This window comes from Salmo salar, chromosome ssa13 (genome assembly GCF_905237065.1).
Source record: "Salmo salar chromosome ssa13, Ssal_v3.1, whole genome shotgun sequence".
In the NCBI taxonomy this organism is placed as follows: Eukaryota; Metazoa; Chordata; class Actinopteri; order Salmoniformes; family Salmonidae; genus Salmo; species Salmo salar.
In genome coordinates, this window is record NC_059454.1 from 89,298,502 (window position 1) to 89,323,050 (window position 24,549).

General features: G+C 42.0%; 1 protein-coding gene across 5 annotated transcripts in view; it reads right to left on the minus strand.

Annotated features, from left to right (window-relative positions):
- Nucleotides 1-24,549, minus strand: part of LOC106568109 (roundabout homolog 2) — a 243,519-nt gene that overhangs the window by 147,951 nt on the left and 71,019 nt on the right. For 4 of the 5 annotated variants that reach the window (XM_045692357.1, XM_045692355.1, XM_045692356.1 and 1 more), the window contains exon 2: nt 6,197-6,523. In XM_045692357.1, the coding sequence (XP_045548313.1) occupies nt 6,197-6,523 (327 nt within the window). Of the gene's footprint in view, nt 1-6,196; nt 6,524-10,743; nt 11,302-24,549 lie in introns of those variants that run through there. The other variant, XM_045692358.1, reaches the window with a different exon arrangement.

Genomic DNA, 24,549 nt, shown 5'->3' on the forward strand with positions numbered 1-24,549 from the left:
ACCATTTTGACATTGGCTGCTGTAGGTTCATTCACCTCAGTCGATATACAAACACATAGCCTATTAGCTATAATTAGCCGCTACACATTAACTTACATTAACTCAGCACCAGGATTAAAAAATATAATTGAATACATACAGAGGGATCTGTTAGAAGAAAAAATATTTTATTAACAAAAGGTAAACAAATAAGTATGCTTTACAGATTTCTTTTGTGTGCAGTTTTACAGCTAATTTCCTGCAAACCGACTAATTTTGCCATGACTTATGCCATTTTAATATGATATCATAGTGAGTGACTAACAACATCATTGGGGGCCCCCTGGAAGTTATGCATGTGCCCTGCATTCCCAGTCGATAATTTGGCCATGATTGCTACAAATTTACTGTAGATGAGTGATTTGGAGGCCACAGGATGAGGCCGGACTTTTTTGGGGGGATTTTATAGTAAAGGCGTAACTTAACTGTAAAAATGTATGAACTTTTAATGTGCCATGAACACAACCAGTCATGATGTTTCCATCTGATTGTCAAACAAATCACAGCAAAAATTAGGTTACCTTCGATCGTTCATCCAAAATAATTCCAGCATCCGAACAGCGTACTGTGCACCCGCCAATGTTCCTTCAATCGCAAGTGGCTGAAACTATCTCACCGGAGAAAGTGTCAGAGCGAGTGAAACAGTGCCCTTCTGTTTTACTATATGTAGCCCATGTATCTGATTCTGTCTGGCAGCATCAGATATAGTACATGGGCTACACATACATGTCCTCTGCCTCTGCAACGATTATCAGCAGCAAAGAAATGCGTATTGTATCCCCCTAGAGCAGGGCTCTCCAACCCTGTTCCTGGACAGCTGCCATCCTGTAGCTTCTCACTCCAACCCTAATCTAGCGCACTTGATTCTAATAATTAGCTTGATGATAAGCTGAATCAGGTTAGTTACAACTGAGTTTGCAGTGAAAACCTACAGGGGGCGAGCTCTCCAGGAACAGGGTTGGAGAGCCCTGCCCATGAGTCTAAGGGCCCGAGGCTGGCCTCGTCCAAAACCAGGCTTCCTTAATACGGGTAAGCCTGGGGAAGTTCATGGCAGAAAAATAGCTAAATAGGGGTGGAGACCCGGTGTAAATCAGTGACACCTCACTATACGTCAAACCAATAAAATGCCTTGCTTGTGCGGAGCTCCAATAGTGCTCAATAGATTAGTGTCGTAGGTGCAACAGTGCATGATGATTATTTTTACAGTCTATGGTGAGGATGGCTGGAAAATTGCTGATTAAAACCCCATCAAAATACAGTATGTTGATCTATGTTGATTTTGTGTGTAGAGCACACTTCTGACAAAACATTATTTTAAATTCCTCCAGGTTTTGCTCCATTTTCTGCTATTTTGCAAACTAGCATACAGAACAATTCTTTGTAAAATGTGTCCTTCCTGGTTTGAAAACAGTGACGAACAGAACACATAGCACCAATGGGCATGTGGGAGGAAGGGTTCTTGAAATGTAACATCCAATCAAATTCTTGCCACTGGGAGCCAGCGGACCATTCATACCGTTTTTGCAATACAAAATTCTCCAGACCTCCAAGGGAGGCGTGACAGTGACGTGATTTTGAAGGTATGGTAACGTGAGACTACTACTAAGCTAACATATGGAATTGTTTTAAGATGGTCATACCAAGGATAATTAAGTGATTTGACTTTGAATTTTAGGACCCCTGTAGGTATAAAAAATATATATAAAAAAACATTTTGAATAAACATTGAATTTGGCTGTACTGCTATTAGCCCATATACATGCATTGAATAACACATGAATACATGGAAAAACAGATAGTCAAACATTTTATCAAAAGGAAGCATGTTTTGAGATACATTAGAAAGCTCTGAAGGTAACCCCTTACCAAGTTACTTTCAGATGATCTATATAGCACATTTCAAACATGAACGCAATGCGCTTCACAGGAAAAATATAATAAAAACAATGCAAATAAAAACAGAAATATTTACTACAAAACAAACATAACAAACAAAACAATAACAATAAAAACAGAAAGACCAAAAAAGCACCCTAAGCAAAAGCAAAGCTAAAAAGGTGTGTTTTACGATATATGTCCACAGTGTAAATATGTACACAGTTTCGACCCCCCTCAGCTTCTCTGGTAGGCTAATCCAGAGACAGGCGGCATAATAACTAAAAGCTGCCTCTCCATGCCTCTTGGTCCTAGGCTTTGGGATAGTTAAAAGGCCAGTGTGCTAGAGGACATGAGGGACCTACTGGGTACATAACTCAAAAGCATGTCTGATATGTATTGGGGTGCAAAATCGTAGATAGATATAAAAAACAATAGAATAATCTTAAAATGTATTCTAAAACTCACAGGCAGCCAGTGCAGAGACTTCAAAACCAGTGTGCACACAGGCAGCACTGGCTGCTTGTGTGCTCTCCGTCTGATCTTGGTCAGTATCCGTGCTGCAGCATTCTGTATGTTTTGCAGACCAGACAGGAGAGCATTACAGTAGTCAAGCCTGCTTGTAATAAAAGCATGGATAAGTCTCTCTGTATCAGCCTGACATAGAAACGGCCGCACCTTGGCAATGTTCCTCAGTTGGTAAAAAGCTATTTTGGTCACATTCCTGTTCATACACTCAATAAAATCTGTAGCAACTTCAGAAGTAAGATAATGTTTTTTAATAATGCGTTCAGTATTACCCTTTGCTATGAGCAACAAGGTAGTAAAAATACACAGTGGTGATCAGATAAAGCAGTGTCAACAATAGAGGATACATCAATAGAAAGCCCTGGTAATAACCAGGTTGAGAGTATGGCTGCGGTTATGGGTGAACCCAGTAACATGTTGGATAAAGTCCATCGAGCTAAAAAGATTCATAAATTCAATGGCCTTGGAGGCAGTCTCTTTGTCAAAATGAATATTAAAATCGACCAACACAATGATTTTATCATAGTTCTCAAGGACAATAGACAATAGTTGAGAGAAATAAGTAAAGAAAGCGGGGCTGTGCTTTGGTGACCTATACAGGGTTATAGCCAGCACTGGTGGCTGACTTAAACAGTATAGCAAAAGACCCAAAGTTGCCAAATGAAATGTCCTTACAGCTGAGAGCATTAGTAAAAATAGAGGTTGTCCCCCCCACCCTTTTTAATTTTGGGGGGAGAGGCTTCAATAAGAGCGGCACTACAGTCTGAAGACAGCCAATGCTTTAGTGAGAAACGTGCATCAACGTTGCCCTCACTAATGAGGTCATTCACAAGAAAGGTTTTACTAGTGATTGCTCTAACATTTAAAAGCAACACATTTAATGAGTGTGGGCCACACCTGGGCATCTGCATCATGGTAACCAATGGAATAACAACCTAATGATGAACGTTACAACAACGTTTTCTAACAGTCTCCAATCTATCAGAATGGTAGGATATGACAGTTTGTTTAAACTCAGTAGAAGGCAGAGTTAGAGGAAGATACATTAGGCTACTCACAATAACCATAGTGCCATTCGTCGTAGAGCAAATTAGAGAACACCATCATGAGAGTCTCATCTTATCCATAGAGGGGTCATATTAATGTGAAGGCCAAACCGTTCAGATGCTAAAGACATTTTCGTGAGAAGACCGATTTTCGAGATGTCTCATGGTCTGACAAACACCGCTGTAGCTCTGCCACCTTCCATCGTAGATGTGAAAGGCCGACATATGCGGATGCAGTGGATTTAAACGCAGCCCAGCTCATGAGGCCCCTTGGTGATGTGAGGCCTGAGACAATTGCATCTTCTGCATAATGGTAAGGCTGCCAGTGACTAACTAGACTAAAATTGACCAATGTATTTTTTTGACATGGGCTTATTGAGTGACTGTCAATGAGTGATATATAACAAGAGAAAAACTGCTGATGCACAACCACGTTTCGAAATTGCAACTTGTGTATTCCACTATTCTAACTCTCAACAGTATGTGGAGACCCCAAATGAGTTCCTAAAAATATATATATATACATTACCAGTCAAAAGCTTGGACACACTTACTCATTCCAGGGTCTTTCTTAATTTTTACTATTTTCTACATTGTAGAATAATAGTGAAGACATCAAAACTATGAATTAACACAAATGGAATCATGTAGTAAACAAACAAGTGTTAAACAAATCACCCTTTGCCTTGATGATAGCTTTGCACACTCTTGGCATTCTCTCAACCAGCTTCATGAGGTAGTCACCTGGAATGTATTTCGATTAACAGGTGTGCCTTGTTAAAATGTTCATTTGTGGAATTTCTTTCCTTCTTAATGAGTTTGAGCCGATCAGTTGTGTTGTGACAAGGTAGGGGTGGTATACAGCAGACAGCCGCCCTAGCCCTAAGTCCATATTATGGCAAGAACAGCTCAAATAAGCAAAGAGAAATGATAGTCCATCATTACTTGAAGACATGAAGGTCAGTCAATTAAAAAAATGTAAAGAACTTTGAAAGTTTCTTCAAGTGCAGTCGCAAAAACCATCAAACGCCATGATGAAACTGGCTCTCATGACGATTGCCACAGGAAAGGAAGACCCAGAGTTACCTCTAATGCAGAAGATAAGTTCATTAGAGTTACCAGCCTCAGAAATCAGCAATTAACTGCACCTCAGATTGCACCTCAGAGAGTTCAAGTAACAGACACATCTCAACATCAACTGTTCAGAGGAGACTGTATGAATCAAGCCTTCATGGTTGAATTGCTGCAAAGAACTACTAAAGGACACCAAAAGAAGAAGAGACTTGTTTGGGCCAAGAAACATGAGCAATGGACATTAGACCAGTGGAAATATGTCCTTTGTCTGATGAGTCAAAATTGAGATTTTTGGTTCCAACCGCCGTGTCTTTGTCAGACGCCGAGTAGGTGAACGGATGATCTCCGCATGTGTGGTGAAGCATGGAGGAGGAGGTGTGGTGGTGTGGGGGTGATTTGCTGGTGACACAGTCTGTGATTTATTAAGAATTCAAGGCACACTTACCAGCATTGCTACTACAGCATTCTGCAGCAATATGCCATCCTGTCTGGTTTGCGCTTAGTGGGATTATCATTTGTTTTTCAACAGGACAATGACCCAAGACACCTACAGGCTGTGTAAGGGCTAATTTACCAAGAAAGAGAGTGATGGAGTGCTGCATCAGATGACCTGGCCTCCACAATCACCTGACCTCAACCCAATTGAGATGGTTTGGGATGAGTTGGACCGCAGAGGGAAGGAAAAACAGCCAACAAGTGCTCAGAATATGTGGGAACTCCTTCAAGACTGTTGGAAAAGCATTCCAGGTGACTACCTCATGAAGCTGGTTGAGAGAATGCCAGGCTGTCATCAAGGCAAAGGGTGGGTACTTTGGGTTACTACATAATTCCATATGAGTTATTCCCTAGTTTTGATGTCTTCACTATTATTCTACAACGTAGAAAATAGTCAAAATAAAGAGTAGGTGTGTCCAAACTTTTGACTGGTACTATATATATATATAAATGTTTGTATTAATTTTAAAAATGAGGTCCAGACCTCTGTGTCCTAATTTGTAACTATAGTCCTGCCCTACCCACACACAGTCGCATTTAAGTAAAAAAGAAATGTAACACCTAATTTAACGTCAAGCCCTCCCATCCCAGAGGCCACATTAACTTCCCAGTGAGGGGCAGAGAGTGCACGACGTCAAACACAAATCAAAGAACAATCTAGAGACTTCATCCATTTTTCATGATTTTTTTCATTTAGCCTCTTAGGACCCCAGTAATGGCAATCAATAGATCAAGCTGCTGTCACACCGTTAAGACCTATAGGGACCACTATATAGGTCTACACACACACACACACACACACACACACACACACACACACACACACACACACACACACACACACACACACACACACACACACACACACACACACAAAATGCCTTTATTCAACACAATAGTATTCTCTGCAATTATTCTCTATAATTATACTTCTTCATAACTAGAATTTATGACTGCAATATTACCATCCACAAAATATGTGCTACTACTGTCCTTTTAATGGTCATATCATCGAGTTTACAATAACAGCATCATTAAAACACATACACATAGGCAACACAGCTCGTCCAATGGGGCACTCTATCTTTCCAATTTCATGGCACTCATCCATAACATAAAGAATTGTGGGTGGGACTTACATGCTACTTCTAATGATGCGTTTCTGCTCACTGCCTCCCCCAGGTAGTTACGGGCCACACACACGTAGCTGCCGTCGTCTGGCTTGCTGCGTCGGCCGTGGACGATGCGTAGGAAGAAGAGGGAGCCGCTGGGCAGCAGCATGCGGTGGGAACGGGGGTTGTCCCGGTCTGTCTCCACCCGCTCCCCATCCTTGTACCACTCCACTGTGGGGGCGGGACGCCCCTCCGCCTTGCAGTTGAGGGTGGCCGGCTCCCCCTTGGACACGATGAGGTCAGAGGGGTGCTCCATGATCCGAGGAGGGGAGTCATCCTGACGCAGACGAGATCCTGGGAGGAGAAGATTGGAGAAATGTTTAGCTACACATACGCCAACATAAGATATGTTCAGTAATACCAACTGACAATATCGGTAAGTCTGGATTGATGTGTAAAATATACAGGGAGAAAGTCTGAGAGAAAGCCTATATATGACTGCCAGGCCCTGACAGGCACCACACACACCATGGCACCACACAAAAATGAGCCGCAATATCCACACTGACAGACAGAAGCCAGAGAGTTATTATGGCTAATTAGCTTTTTCATTTACACATTCCGTCAAGTGCTCTGTTCCTCTTAGATGCTGCTGGGTGGTGAGTGGGTGAGAGAGTTGGTTGTTAGTGTGTGTAGAAAAAAAATGTTGTATGTCGGTTTCTATTTCTAAGCGTGTCTTCAGATAGGCACGTGTGTGCCCATTAGGGATATAGAAAATATAATCAACATGTATGTGTGTCTTCTGTTCCTCTTTGACAGATGCAGACTTTTGCATTCAGTGTGAATGAGGAGTCTGTTTCTCTGTCCCTCACCCAGGGTTTGATGTCACCGTGAACAAGTCAACAGGAACACATTCCTCATGTCGTGTGTCAGCTGGAAGTGGAGGAAAAGCAACCCAACCATGCTGGGGGAAGGAGAGGAAGCAGCAAGTGTTTGATGTCATTACCAAACGCTTGCTCCCACACTGCCTCCAGCTCTACCTAGTACCCACAACCCACAACCCTCCTCTTCTCCCCTTGTCTGTGTCGGTGACGCAGCGAGGCATCACAACACAAGATGATTCTATCATTACTCATACCAAGACAAATCGGATATGACAAACACTACTCTGTTTTTCTGTGTAAGGATGGGAATAAGCACTTAACAGGGTAAACTGGGAGAGAGCTATAGTGTTCAGTTGGATGACAAGACTAGCTGAGCCATGACAGAAATATGTTTTAGTAATGGGTTTAGTTTTCTGCAACTGTTGCTCTTTCAAGTCTGCACACCTCTCTTTGATGGAAAATCTGCTAAAAATACACAAAATAAGTCTATTTCCACCTTCTCAAATCCATCAGACTCTACCTAATCCAACAGGTGGATTGCTAACCTGAGCGAAACTGCCAGCCACTGGCTTGCCACACTCCAAAACGCCACTCTCAGATGATTACCAATACCCAGCCCACTCAAGTGTGCCGACTCCCTGCCCGTCTGACTTACTCTCACTCTCACTCCCCCTCCCTTCCCCACACCCACCACCACCTAATGTTTAATGGCCATAATGGGGGCTGGCTGGATCCATTCAACTACAACCATAGTTATAAATTCATACATAACCAAAGATCTCTGCCCTCCAAAAAGCTTCTCATTTCATTAGTCCCTTCAGTGAGCCTGTTCATGGAACTGCCCACGCAATTCATGCACTCAGTTTCATCCAAGTCCTGAGAGCAGTACAGAAACCGAAACAGACTAATACTCATTACAGCCACCCAGGGCTTACTCTACTACAGCCCTGCATATGAGCAGTGGTTTTTATCCCTGAATAAACTAGTCTTAAAGGTCTTCCGACAACCTGAACTTTCTGAGATAAGGTTTCCCCATAGAGCAGCTATGGTCTTTCCAAACTCATTACTCTCTACCTTATCTTGCTCTCTCTGAGGTAAAACTGTACGCCCAGGCGACAGCAGAAATGTCATGGCTTCGCTTGACTGGGATTTAGCTGCACTCTGGCTAAACAAAAACATATGAAAACAGCATCTCCCTCTGCACTTTAACTTTGACCATATCAACTGTCACATCCATTACAGCTGACATCCCTCTCCTACTGAACATAGCTGTTGGCTGGAATATTCATAAAGGGAAGTGTACTGAGGGAACCCAGTCAGTCAGAATAGTTATGGTAATACCATCACCTACCACTGATATTATCAACACGTTGTAGTAATATTGACAAATGATAATGTCCCTTGAAATTACAGTGGAATAACTATTATCCTTTTAAAGTGCATGTACAATGAATGTATTTGAATTGCTGATTGGTGAACTGCACTGTGCACATACAGAGTTTGCACTTCACCCAATGTGCAGTTATCAGGAATTGACTGAATATAGAATAATGATATGATATTGACCATCTTGGACTCTCCCATCACAGCAGATGATGATAATGTGTCTTTCTCTGTGACATGGCATTGTCTCATAATGTTTCTGTTTAATCTCAAGCTTACTTTCAATAACACAGCGCTGCCAAGACCTTGCCATTTAATCACCCGCAGACAGTCAAATGGCCTTTTGCCAGAAACTCTCCATGTCACCCTCTTTTATACACAACACTAACACACATGCACAGGCAGAAAACAACCTCAAAACCAACTTGACAAAGTTATAAAGCAAAGAATCGATGAAGGGAGAGACGAGTGAGTGTATGTGAAAGAGAGTGAAAGACAGAGAGAGAGAGATACTGCTACTAAAACCCAATAAAATACTCATACTAGCACACAGTATAACACCTGCTACTCAATTGTACAGGTACAGGAGTTGAATGAAAGCCCTGTAAGAGTGGTTAAGAGCGTTGGGCCGGTAACTGAAAGGTCGCTGGTTCAAATCCCCGAGCCGACTTGGTGAAAAATATGTTGATGTGCCCTTGAGCAAGGCACTTAATAACCATATTTGCTCCTGTAAGTCGCTCTGGATAAGAGAGTCTGCTAAATGACTCAAATGTAAATGTGGTAGAATATAAGCAATGGAGTTGGGCACCACTGTGTATACGGTAGTCAACAGCCATAGGGATGGAACCAACCCCCTCTCTCACCAAATCAATACTTTCAATGTGGACATGGACATCAAAAACAGCTGCATGTCCAGTGGGGGACAACACAGTGGCATTGGCCTGGAAAGCCCATATCGACCAAGACAGGGAGCTCAACCGTTATGAGTGCTGTGTCCTCACCAGTGATGGTGCTCAAGGGACAGACAGTACGTACAGTATGTCCTGTGACCAGTGGACACAATGTAAATATATAACAGACTGAAACAAGTCACAGGACTATAAGATAATTCAGCATAATAGTCTCCATGACATGTTTTTGGTAATTTTCAGACAAAGAATCTAAGTTCCACCAGCTGCATATCAGAACCCAAATCATCTGGGTCTAACACAAGCCTTCTGATGTTCGGGGTCCAACTGTATAGATCCACCAACTCCACCCAATTGTTTTCCTTCTTTACATTTCTTAGACAATATTGATGTCCCTCTAAATTCTTAAATGGAAAATCCACTCAAAACTATATTTTGCTATTTTTTTCATTCCGCTGTTGACACAGTCCCAAGATGTTTTCTATGTCAGCAGTCAAGTTTTCAAGACTTAGGACTCATCATGATGATGTGGCAAGCGACAATATGCTTCTTGAAAATCCAATATCTTAAAAATTTGACTGCTGACATGCAAAACATTTTGGGATTAACAGTACACGAATGAAAAAAATACCAAAATATAGTTTTTAAGTGGATTTTTCCTTTAAGACTGTGAAACTTTAGTAGGACATCAATGGTGTCTATGAAATATAAAGAAGGGGGTTACAACTTATTATTAACAAAAGAAAGATGACAATGAAAGTGAAAGCTGCTGACTATTGAATATGTGAGTCACCTATGGGTAATTGACACAATACAGTGCTGAATGTCATTAAATTGAAACCGAATAAATGGTGCATTCATTTATCAGCCAAGGGCAAAATGAAACCTTTCAAATTTTTCCTAATTGACTTACATCAATCAGGAAAATGTATTAATTAACAATGAAATGAATCAGGAACACCTAAACAAGCATATGTTTCGAATTGCAATACATTATTCATTTGTATGATAGTTAATAGACTTTCAACGAATTCAATCGATAAAAAAACACATTGACAATCCAGTGCTCATAAAATAGTCTGGTGCAACAAAGCCAAGTTGAAAGGATCAAACCCTGCGTGTTGAGACACATTAAGCGCGCAAAGAGAAACCACATGTGTGCACCCCTTTTTCACCTGCTTTTTGCAACGTTTTGAAATGAGGAATAAACAGAACAAGTCAGGCAAAATACAGTTGCTACTGCAGGTGCTCTAATCAAACGCGGGGTTGTTCGATGTTTTAGGTGGGGTACACACACTTAGACTATGTGTATATGTAAAACGAAAAACAGGGAAAAGCTATAGTTTTATTACAAACTTAATTGTGGTGACCAAATCAAATGAAAGGTTCCAGGACTTACCGTTAACTTGGGTGTGCAATAGTCCATAGAAAAATAAAAACCGTAGTAGACCCATTCTGGCATAGTAACCGTCCACGGTATATTAGCGCAAAACTCGTCAGATAGACTTTACCTTGCTTATTGTGCGACTCTGTAGTCGGTTCTGAGCACATAAACTGATGAATTTTAATATATATAATTTAAGTTATATTTTAATGGACAACGAAATCATTCACGATACGACTTCATGTTTTCTCACCAAGAGCGCACCCGATGGGTAGCCTACTTCTCCACACAACATTTGGATGTGTCTCATCACCAGACACTAACCAAAGAACGACGATGTGCTCGCCTCATAGCATCACCCCGACCGGCTCCCAGAGCTTATTTCATGCAATGCTCCTTCTAGCTAAAATCGTCGAAAACGAAGCCATTAGGCGACAATATAGAATATAAATGGTCTGAATGACCATCATTTCGAAAATATCACTCCGACGGAATACGCGCAGTTCAGTAACCTACAGGCGGGACTGTTGTGAGACAACGGTGGTGGACTGTGGCGGTGGTTTCAGACAGAGGTGAATAGCTGCACAGTTACAGCCCCCTTCCTCGTGGAACTGTACATTGGTAGGCTACAGTAGTAGTGGTCTACAAAACGCGAATAGCAGACTTCCATCAAACCATCTCAGAATGTGCTTGTAGTTGGGGCCGAAGATAGCGAGGCAAAGAAGAGGAAACGTGCAGAACGATTTGGAAATAATTGATTCCATTTTATATTTGTACTTTTTTAATGATTTAATTTAATGCGTTGATCTGAAGTCAGTTTGGGTTTAGATTAGAGGGGCAAACTAGTCCTAGATCTGAACTGTCGACATAGCTACAGAGCGCTGTGGAAACCACATACAAATCACATAACCACATTAGGATATGCCAATATTTCTTGGGAAGATTTGCGCATAGAAATGTTGTTTGGGTTTGGTGTTTAAATTGCTATGCATTTGATTTGCAAATGGCACTGCTCTGTGCGCGTTATAACATATGGAGTAGGCTAAACATAAAATCAAATTGTATTGGTCACATACACATATTTAGGAGATGTTATTGCGGGTGTAGCGAAATGCTTGTGCTCCTAGCTCCAACAGTGCAGTAGTATCTAACAATTCACAACAATACACACAAATCTAAAAGTAAAAGAATGGAATTAAGAAATATATAAATATTAGATCGAGCAATGTCGGAGTGGCATTGACAAAAATACAGTAGAATAGAATACAGTACACATCAAAGTACAATCAAGTTGCGTCCTCTATTGACGACATGGTTATCTCATAGATATCATCTGGCATAGACAGAATGTGACTGCAAAGTGGTTTGTTCCTATATGGCAATTCTCTCAGTGAATATCAATGACAACTGGACTGCTAATAGCCCATGGCACATACTGTCTACTGCCAGCAGTCGATTCCATCCACATGAATAAGAGGAATGAAAACCCTGGGCTTTATTCTTGATGAACTGGACACTCAATGAGCTAGTGACAAAAATACTCCTCCCAACAAGCACATTCAATAATGCTTATCTACTGATGATCATTTAGTTAGCCCAGTGAACTGAATTAAAATGTACTGTCACTTTTTGGTTAATCACTTTACTATAAAGGGAGGTATCATCTAAAGCAGGGGTCAGCAGCAGGTGGACCGCTGGCCAAAACCGGGCCATGAGTGAATTTTTGGCCCCCCAAAGTTTTTAGTAAAAAATAAATGAAACATTTAAAAAGACTGTAAAATCAGCAAAACATTTGTTTAATTCAGGAAATCTTTTCCCAAGTGTTCCCACAAATAAAAAAAAGAGAGATATATGATTGTGTCTCAGTGTATGAAATTATTGTTATTTTAAAATACGATCTCTTTTTGGGTTTAGTTGTGGTCAATTTGCAGCCTGCAAATTATTCTAATTATGTTCCAGCCCTTTGACCGTCCGCTCCCACAAAAATCGTCCCGCGGCTAAATCTAGTTGCCTACCCCTGATCTACGGTGTCAGGAGAAATCCAGATGGTGGAAAAATGTGTGTGTGTTTGTCCCTGTTGAGAAAAAGTTAAATGTGTGATGGTAGGTGTAAAGTGAGGTGGTTCATCGTATATTGCCATTCTACAGGTAGATTTTTGGTTGTGATTAACCAAAAAGTCACAGTAAATGTTAGTTCAGTCCACCGGGCAAACTAAATGATCACCTGTGCAACTAAAAAACTGTAAATCAGCTTTACTCCACACACAGAGATGCATACAAAGCTCTCCATTGCCCTCCATTTGGCAAATCTGACCGTAACTCAAATCTGACCATAATTCCTACTTACAAGCAAAAACTTAAACAGGAAGTACCAGTGGCGTACTCAATATGGAAGTGGTCCGATGAAGCGGATGCTAAGCTACAGGACTGTTTTGCTAGCACAGACTGGAATATGTTCCAGGATTCATCTGATAGCATTGAGGAGTTTACCACATCAGTCACGCAAGCCCCCCCAGACGAGCTAAATGCCTTCTATGCCCGCCTCGAGGCAAGCAACACTGAACCATGTATGAGAGCACCAGCGTTTTCAGACGACTGTGTGATCACGCTCTCCGTAGCTGATGTGAATAAGACTTTTAAACAGGTTAACATTCACAAGGCTGCAGGGCCAGACAGACAACCAGGATGCGTACTCAGAGCATACGCTTACCTGCTGGCAAGTATCTTGACTGACATTTTCAACCTCTACCTGACCCAGTCTGTAATACCTACATGTTTCAAGCAGACCACTATAGGTAAATCAAATCAAAGTTTATTTGTCACGTGCGCCAAATACAACAGGTGTAGAACTTACAGTGAAATGCTTACTTACAGGCTCTAACCAATAGTGCAAAAAAGGTATTAGGTGAACAATAGGTAAGTAAAGAAATAAAACAACAGTAAAAACACAAGCTATATACAGTAGTGAGGCTATAAATGTAGCGAGGCTACATACAGACAACGGTTAGTCAGGCTGATTGAGGTAGTATGAACATGTAGATATGGTTAAAGTGACTATGCAAATATGATGAACAGAGATTAGCAGTAGCGTAAAAGAGGGGTTGGCGGGTGGTGGGTGGCGGGACACAATTCAGATAGCCCAGTTAGCCAATGTGTGGGAGCACTGGTTGGTCAGCCCAATTGAGGTAGTATGTACATGAATGTATAGTTAAAGTGACTGCATATATGATAAACAGAGAGTAGCAGCAGCATAAAAAGAGGGGGGGGGTTGGGAGGGGCACACAATGCAAATAATCCGGGGGCCATTTGATTACCTGTTCAGGAGTCTTATGGCTTGGGGATAAAAACTGTTGAGAAGCCTTTTTGTCCTAGACTTGGCACTTCGGTACTGCTTGCAATGCGGTAGTAGAGAGAACAGTCTATGACTGGGGTGGCTGGGGTCTTTGACAATTTTTAGGGCCTTCCTCTGACACGCCTAGTGTAGAGGTCCTGGATGGCAGGCAGCTTAGCCCCAGTGATGTACTGGGCAGTACGCACTACCCTCTCTAGTGCCTTGCTGTCAGAGGCCGAGCAATTGCCGTACCAGGCAGTGATGCAACCAGTCAGGATGCTCTCGATGTTGCAGCTGTAGAACCTTTTGAGGATCTCAGGACCCATGCCAAATCTTTTTAGTTTCCTGAGGGGGAATAGGCTTTGTCGTGCCCTCTTCACAACTGTCTTGGTGTGTTTGGACCATTCTAGTTTGTTGTTGATGTGGACACCAAGGAACTTGAAGCTCTCGACCTGCTCCGCTACAGCCCCGTCGATGAGAATGGGGGCGTGCTCGTCCTCCTTTTCCTGTAGTCCACAATCATCTCCTTAGTCTTGGTTACGTTGAGGGATAGGTTGTTATTCTGGCACCACCCGACCAGGTCTCTGACCTCCTGCCTATAGGCTGTCTCGTCGTTGTCGGTGATCAGGCCTACCACTGTTGTGTCATCTGCAAACTTAATGATGATGTTGGAGTCGTGCCAGGCCATGCAGTCGTGGGTGAACAGGGAGTACAGGAGGGGACTGAGCACGCACCCCTGGGGAGCTCCAGTGTTCAGGATCAACATGGCAGATGTGTTGCTACCTACCCTCACCACCTGGGGACGGCCCGTCAGGAAGTCCAGGATCCAGTTGCAGAGGGAGGTGTTTAGTCCCAGGATCCTTAGCTTAGTGATGAGCTTTGAGGGTACTATGGTGTTGAACGCTGAGCTGTAGTCAATGAATTCGCATTCTCACATAAGTGTTCCTTTTGTCCAGGTGTGGAAAGGGCAGTGTGGAGTGCAATAGAGATATCATCATCTGTGGATCTGTTTGAGCGGTATGCACAAACACTTTTTTGGTTACTACATGATTCCATGTGTTTTATTTCATTGTTTTGATGTCTTCACTATTATTATACAATGTAGAAAATAGTAAAAAATAAAAACCTTGCATAAGTAGGTGTGTCCAAACTTTTGACCAGTACTGTACATATTACCTCAATTACATCAACTATCTTGTACCCCTGCACATTGACTTGGTACCAGTACTTTTTGTATAATGAAAAATATATATAAACGCAACATGCAACAATTTCAAAGATTTTGCTGAGTTACAGTTCATATAAGGAAATCAGTTAATTGAAATAAATCAATTAGGTCTTAATCTATGGATTTCACATGACTTAGCAGGGGCGATGCCATGGGTGGGCCTGGGAGGGCATAGGCCAACTCACTTGGGTGCCAGGCCTACCCACTAGTAAGCCAGGCCCAGCCAATCAGAATGAGTTTTACCTACAAAAGGGCTTTATTACAGACAGAAATACTCCGCAGCCCCCCCACTCCCCGCCTTTGACAATCCAGCCGGTGAAGAAGCCGGACGTGGAGGTCCTGCACTGGCATGGTGACCCGTGGTCTGCGGTTGTGAGGCCGGTTGGAAGTATTGCCAAATTCTCAAAAATGACGTTGGAGGCGGCTTATGGTAGAGAAATGAACATTCAGTTCCCTGGCAACAGCTCTGGTGGACATTCCTGAAGTCAGCAATCCAATTGCACGCTCCCTCAAAACTTGAGACATTTGTGGCATTGTGTTGTGTGACAAAACTGCACATTTTAGAGTAGCCTTTTATTGTCCACAGCACAAGGTGCACCTGTGTAATGATTATGCTGTTTAATCAGCTTCTTGATATGCCACACCTATCATGTGGATGGATTATCTTGACAAAGGATAAAATGCTCACTAACAGGGATGTAAACACGTGTCAACAAAAATTGAGAGAAATAATATTTTTGTGCATATGGAACATTTCTGGGATCTTTCATTTCAGCTCAGGAAACATGGCATGGCACCAACACTTTATATGTTGTGTTTATATTTTTGTTCAGTTATAGTTTCGTTATAGATATTTTATTTTGTTACTATTTTTAAAAAAAGGTTGCAAAATTTTTTAACTCTGCATTGTTGTATTTGGCGCATGTGACAACTAACATTTTATTTTATTTTTATAATATGAGAGGGCTGAGTGCAAAGCACTCACAGGAATAGGTGGTCTCTGCAGATGATGGGATAAGTGCTATCATGAAGTGAAAATAAACCATACCGTCTGTGATTGCTTCTGATGGGAGAGAGTGACCCTGTTCCCATCCTACACTTTCCTTTCTCTACCTCTGATGCGCACCTCTGTGGCCTTGTCTTTTAGATGATGCCTTTACATCTCCCCTGCCATTATTGGCACTCTGTATCTGAAAGACACTTCGGCAGAAAGAAAACATATAGTTTATAAAAGTTTCATGAATTGAATGTTTTGAGGTGCATAGGCCTACTCACACCCACACACACAACACTAGTTCCATTGAGGAACACTGAAGATAGTTGTTCACCAAATAAGCTCTCATTGGAAATGTAATGGTCTCTCTCTCAATAATACATAACAGAATAGTTCATGAACCTGACATCTTAATGAAATCGGCACAGGCATTCACATATGTATAGCCCTCACACAAACACAAAAAAAAATTATGGTTCATGATTTTGTCAAACGGTATAGCTTATAGGCTATCGTGTCTCACAGCCAATGGAGGTGAACAGTAGGCTACACTGTACATTTTTACATTTACATTTTAGTAATTTAGCAGAAGCTCTTATCCAAAATGACTTACAATTAGTCCATCCATCCTAAGATATTTAGGTGAGACAACCACATATCACAGTTGTAGTATTTATTTAAGTAGCATTTCAGACGTTTTCAGAATGTAAAATATTTCCTGTTACTTACTGGCAGCCAGTTTCCTGTTTAGTTATCGTATTTTATGGTATCCAATACCGTTACTGTAAGCTTTTTTACAATTATTTTTCCGGTAACTTACAGTCAACTGATGCCTGTAAGCTGACTCTGGTAGTCAGTTGGATGGTGTTTCCTCCGACACATAGGTGCAGCTGGCTCCCGGTTAAAGCGCGCAGTGTGTTAAGAAGCAGCGCGGCTTGGCAGGTCATGTTTCGGAGGACGCATGACTCTCTCCCGAGCCCATTGGGGAGTTGCAGCAATCAGACAATAATTGTAACTACCAACTGGATATTATGAAATTGGGGAGAAAAAGCGGGTAAAAAAAATACACCTATTTTTCTGCCCACAACATTTTTCAACAATGCACCATAATATACAGTCTACTTTACACTATAATTCTTCACATTATTTTATTAATTTTGTAAAACATATAAATGTTGTAAACGTTGTTTGGTTGGTTCACTTCAGACCTTGATGTCTCTCAATCAGATCACTCAGAGTTGTTTGTAAAAGTTGCCAGTTGCCAATCACACAATGCTGTGTGGTTACAGTAATGTACTGTTACAGTAATGTACAGTAATGAAGCAGTTTACTTCAAAGCACTGTGCCAAAGCTTGTATCACTTTATCAGAAGCACATCATCAATGACATCCAAAGCTTTGTTTGATCACATGCCTTTTCAAAGCGTGTGGTGCAAAATGCAGATCCCACTGATTTCACCATGATTCCAGTGCTTTCTTTGATTCCAAGCTGCTTTTAAACACCGACCTCTACTGGACGCCATACTTACAAATGTAATTACATTTTTTTACAAGTTGTTTAACTTGACTGGTAGCTTAGCAGCTAGAGTTGGAAACTATAGAACATTCAGGGACCCTAAGGTATGGGGTAGAAGCATGGTGAAGGCACACTGAAAATTATTTTATGTGAAATCCCACTTTCTGCACATTGTTGTTCAAATCATTTGTTTTATTTAGTATAGTATAAGCTTCTGTCTAGCGCTCTCCTGGGCGCATACGCACAAACCCCCGGAGAACAAGGCAATGCTACAGGTATTAAATAAACACTTTTCTTAAATACTGGGATAATAATAATAATAAAAAATAAAATCTACTCACTCAAAAGGCAGGGAACATATCGAAAACAACATGATTGTAATCCCTACAAGGGATATGGCTACAACATGATTGTAATCCTATAAGGGATATGGCTACAACATGATTGTAATCCTATAAGAGATATGGCTACAACATGATTGTAATCCTATAAGGGATATGGCTACAACATGATTGTAATCCTATAAGAGATATGGCTACAACATGATTGTAATCCTATAAGGGATATGGCTGACGTTTCCTGCCAAATAGTGGCCTGCTCGGACATTAGTCCTCAAGCATTTGCAATTGGTGTTTACAAAATAATAATCAACTAGAAAACTAGACATTAGCGGCAACAAACGCTGCAAAACACTCAACAACATGTTTACAGTGTGGGGTGTAAAGTATACATTTTAATAGTGAATGTCCGACTGTCTTTAGCAATGTGAGAGTATTTGCTTGTAGGGGAAATGGCGCACTACAGTCACGCTATAGTCACTCTGGCCTCAGACTATACAAATACCGTGATCTCTAAATAATCTATGCCAAGTTCAAACATGAGGCAAAGATGCATTTCAATTGATTGTAAAGAGAAAGCATCTCCTTTTCAATCATCCCTTCCATTTTCATAACATGGCAAAACAGGCTATTTAAAAGGTCTGTACTACAGCTCTAATGAAATGGCACTTAGTTCTAGTTCACTGCATGTGTTGCCAGCCCTCCCAGCCTAGTCAATACTGGTCAATACTGTCAATACGATTATGAATGCAATTCATTGCCATGAAATGAAAGTGAGACATGCTGTATTAGGAGCTATTGATCCAGAGAGTGAAAATAAATAGCTTTTTACTCAGGGCATTCAGAATTGTGGATCAAGTTAGAATTGTTGATAATGACACAATGAAATCACAGATGATGATGGAGCAAGCTGTGCTAACCGATATTAAATGTCACGAGAGATGAAAATGTTACGTTTATTGAGAGAGGTTTTGGGTTGTATTGCTGTCCTTCCGTATTGTGGCCATGGAAACCACATCTGAATTCACACTACAGAACAAGGCAACTGGCTATTCATTGGCACTATCAGGTATGAAGGTAAGACCCAGATGTAGACATGTCAAATTAACAATGGTTTAATAATCCAGCAGGGGCAGGCAATAGACAGTAAACCAGAGGTGGGGTCAGTAAACTAGAGGTGGGGCAATGATACCGGACGGCAGGCAGGCTCGGGGTAGGCCGGAGGTCAAAAATCCAGAGGTGGGGCAAAGGTTCATGTCGGCAGGCAGGATCAGGGCCAGGGGCAGACAGAGTGGTCAGGCAGGTGGGTTCAGAGTCAGGACAGACAAGGGTCAAAACCAGGAGGGCGAGAAAAAGCGAGACAGGGAAAAGCAGGAGCTGAGAACAAAATCGCTGGTTGACTTGACAAACAAGACGAACTGGCAACAGACAAACAGAGAACACAGGTATAAATACACAGGGGATAATGGGGAAGATGGGCGACACCTGAGGGGGGTGGAGACAATCACAAAGACAGGTAAACAGATCAGGGTGTGACAGTCACCTTGCGTAACACACCCATTCAATAGAACATTTTAATTCCCTTATTTGACATCTGCAACAACAGCAATTATATTTGTTTCCCCTTTTGAATCCAGAAACAGCTAACACACCAGTGGTGTGCCAGTCATATGGTGCCAGGCCAGCAGCAGAAACTTCAGCCATCATTCTAGGCCAAGCCCTTTTCCAAAGATGTCCATACTGCTATCGTGAGTACTCGTAATAGGATCATGTACAGTCTTTATTTTATTTGAGTATATTAGTCTATTTCAGGTGTTCCCAATTACATTCAACCGTGGGATGATTTTTACTTGAGCAGATGGTCGAGGTGCCGGAACATATAGTAGTTATAAATAATTTGTACACCGCAAATTCACCACAAGAATCCCAAGCAGATTTGACAAAAACAGAATAATTTCACCACCGGATTACATTGGCATATTTTATAGTATTTTATATCCAACAATGAAAAGTATTTTTTTGCTCAGAAAACTTGGGGCACGCTAATCTATTTGTTTCTAGATCAGACCTTAGTCCATGATAGGCAGCATTATATGTATAGATAAATTCACAGTGTGAATAGACTAACAAGCAGGAGGCTGACACTGCAGGGATCACAGTCTACAGAAACCTGTTACACAAACAGAGCAGAGCTCAAGGCATATGCTGCCCCTGTAGACAAGCTCTACTTCATTCCTCACACACACACACACACACACACACACACACACACACACACACACACACACACACACACACACACACACACACACACACACACAAATCTATACACTTATCGCTTTATACCAAATTGTGCTGATCCACTTCAAAGGGTCATTTTGATGTGACCCGGGCTTTACGTTGAAGCACTTATCTGGCCCTCAGCGGCCCATTTGGTCTTCAGCCTACACATGAACCCTGTGTAAAGTGTCATTATTACCAACAGCCTTTTCACATCTAATTGAGAGACCCAGATTATGAACTAATCAGCCATAAAGACATGCATGAGTACCTAACCCACCCACACACAGTGTATCGTATGGACATGCTGATGACCAGCCCTCAACAGTGTTTCTCTGATGGCCACACTGCACATTATCAACACCCTGCCCGGTACACAGCAGCCTCAGACACCAAACACAAAACCACATCAATCAATTTAATGCATTGTAGATCATCTTAAGCATTATGTTTTCCTATCAGGCTTTTATACAGGCTATATCAATAAATCATAATATCATTTGTCAAACATGCTAATGTGTTTGATGTAGTGGCCATTTTCTGAACCATATATTATTATAAGGAACAGCTAATTTAGTACACCTAAAAGGAAAAGGGGGAAAATTAAACCATTCCTCTTACTTGATTTCTTCCACAGAGCATGGAGCTGAAGTAATGAGGCCATAATTAACTTGGTGACAGGGCCAGTGGTGGTGACACCTTGCTCAGGGCCAGCGCACACAGGGCCACACTGCTCCTAGAGGTGGGAGGAGCTCTGAGTAAACCAATAAAAACAGATGCTTTTTGCTCAGACTGAGGCTTGGAGAGAATATCAGGGGGGGAGCAGGACAGAAGGACAGACAAGTGCTCTTGAGGGGCAAAAAAGGGTGAACTGTTTCTTTCAAAGTTCCACCAAACCCAAATATATTTCTACTTCAGTCACAGGCTCAGCAGACTCCATCTCTTATCCTACTTCCATCACAGAGACAGACGTTGCCAGGCAACGTGAGAGAGTGCTCTACTCTCACTAACCCAAATCACACCCAGCAGCACTGATTTCTCTCTCTCTCTCTCTCTCTCTCTCTCTCTCTCTCTCTCTCTCTCTCTCTCTCTCTCTCTCTCTCTCTCTCTCTCTCTCTCTCTCTCTCTCTCTCTCTCTCTCTCTCTCTCTCTCTCTCTCTCTCTCTCTCTCTCTCTCTCTCTCTCTCTCTCTCTCTCTCTCTCTCTCACACATTGAACAGTGTCAAGGTCGTGGGCCTCTTTGTCTGCACCATTACGCTCTCATCCCTGTGTTTGTCCAGCCCCACTGCATCAGGGGGAACAGATGGTGTTAGTGACAGAGTGGTCAGGGCCAGGCACAGGCCACAAACACACACACACACAAGGCTAGCCTAGTGAGAGTGGACACCTGTCCTGACCATGCATGCCAGCGATGGGGATGAGAGGCAATGGTTTCTGTGCCCAGTGACAAACCTCTGTCTCACAGTTTAGAAGCCTGTTATAAACACTGGGCATGGACCCAGAGCTAACAGACCTCATGTAGAGCTTCAGTCTGTAGAGTTATCTCATTTTCTTTTTCATGTTCTAACTAGTGATGGGTCATTTCAGGAACGAACAGCTCTTTTTAAACAGACATTTTTGGTGAACCGAATCGCTGTGGAAGAGCTGTTCATTTGGCACCCTGATTTGCATACTGCTATTATTGCTTTTTGAGCTCCAGACAACGATTATTTGCTGATAAGTTATAAAAAACATTCTCTGAAGATGGTAATTCTTCACTGTAGGAAGAATAGGTAGTGAGGAGAGATCCCCATTCTTGTCCACATACATTTTTGCTGTGTAATCTAATAATTTCTTCAGGTAAAAATGTATTTGAACTCAGATATCACGATCTACAATAATGGTAGGCTACATTTTAGGCTTTATATTAGAAATGTGCCTTTTTTCAAGGTTTTATGTTTTGTCTCTTACCTCACCTGCAACTTTTTTGAAGTAGATGAACAGTGTCTTTAAGATCTTATTAGAAAAGTGTGGCAACATGGGCCTCCAGTTGCCTGAGGGCCCTGACTCACTGTCTGCATGGAACACAATCTGTCCGCTTCAAACATCCAAGTAACAGTGCACAGGTCTGAAGTAAAGATGTTCTCTTCTGCAAGCCGCACAGCGTTAAAAATAGCTTCACGATCTGTGTGCAATAGACAAGAAAAACACATTTCAGCTCCATAATAATTACTGTAGGATCCAATGGAATGTCTCTATTGGATTTGTTTATTTTGTGGGGCATTGGGAATCATATCCTGGAAATGTGGACCACAATTAGTTTCATTTGACATCCTCCGATTACTATCTGTCATGCAGCCCTATAAACCCAACCCTGTTATTCCTGTCAGTACATACACCTCATAGAGCTAACGTTTCCATTAGTCAGATAACTCTGACTGTTGTTACCGTTATTGACTTGAGGTTTCATAAAATGCAGTGTCTAAACTGCACAGTCGATGCCGGGAAGAGAAAAACTGCATTTCTGTTGTCAAGGAGATGAGCTATGACCTTCGACTCCCTTCCTGTGCCTGTGGGGAGGTCATGTGACTCTCTCACTGTCTCAGATTGATCAATTTCCCTGGACTACAGCATCATGAACTAATTTCAGGATCAATGGGTAAATAGAGTGCATTGCCACTCTCCAGCCCTGCAGGGTCTGACTGACAATGTCTCTCAACAGTCACACAACATATTAAAGCCTGGCCTCTGTCAGCACAGGTTGACTCTAGCAGATTTTTGTATGAACTATAGCCTAGACTGCATGCTTATAGTCACTATTTCCAGTGGTCTTAATGTGACTGGTACTATTATCACTATTACTACTATGTTCGCTTTTAAAAATACATTCTACCTCTGGGAAATGACATTGGCTTTCACCCCAAATGTACCATTCCTCTTAGGACATGTTTTATGTAACATATTGAGGGCTCTCAAGATCATCGTTGAGAGCTCACAAGATGTCTTCTTTCAAGTGTAGGGCTCTGAGTAGTGTCCATAATAGTCCTTTTTTTTCCCTGGTACCAGCAGCCACAGACAGCACAGACCCTTCCAAACCCTGTAATGAGGTTCCATCCGCCACTTCCACCACTGAGCCCCAGATACGCCCCACTGAAGTGCAGAGAGAGGAACTTAATCCCAACAGCATGGCCATTTAAATGCATTAAAGGTGAAAAAGGCCCGGGTCGCCCTCTGGAAGAGCAGGTGAGATGGCTCTCTGGATACACTGTGAGCTGGAGCCGAGTAGAGGAGGGGTTGCTGGGTAATCAAGCGCAAGGACATTTACACAATTTGTTTTTCCTCTAAATGAGGAAAGGAAAAAAAGATTGGGAGGGAAAAAAAGTGCGAGAGGCTGAGAGGAATCAGAGAGAGAAAACCAAAAGTCTGCTGTCCTCTTTACGTGCTCAAAATGGCATATAATAGACTTCTCCCATGCGTGTAAACATCACATTTCCATAGAAATGGCCTCCTTCCCATGTCTCCGGTGGGTAGTCGGGGTGTGAGGGAGGGATGCGCCACTTGCCTCTTAATCCTGTTAGCCATTCCTAGAATTGTGCCAATGCTCCGGTTCCAATGCTCCGGCTGGAAGAAGCGAATTAGAACAAACACATACACAGCAAACTGGCCGCAGAGACTCAGAGAACATGCTGGCGGGCAGAAAAACAACAATCTCCAGCCCTCTGCCTCCCTTCCCCTGGTCCAAACACTAAACAAACACCTCTCACTGCTCATTAGCATTATCGGTTATCTTCACCATCACCCCCGGCCACTACTATAAGCTTTGCGTTATGCACTTTTATGTTTTGAGAACTTTAATCAATTTTGTCTTCATCTCCTTTTTTCGATTGCAATTTCCTTCCTTACTCAGAGTAAAGCTTCTCACCAGGATGCAAAACAAATGCTCATTACATCTGTTGAGAAAAGCTATTAGAAAGTAGCTTGAGGTCATTATAAGGGCAATCACATGAATGAAGAGCATCCAACTAAAGCCTACTGTTTTGTGTTTCTGTCCTGAAACCTTTGGTGAATGTGCTTGCATCTTTGGTCAATGGACATTCATCGTCAGCCTTAGAGGACAGGTATGATGTCCCTGGTGTAAGAGTACCAAAACCTGGTAG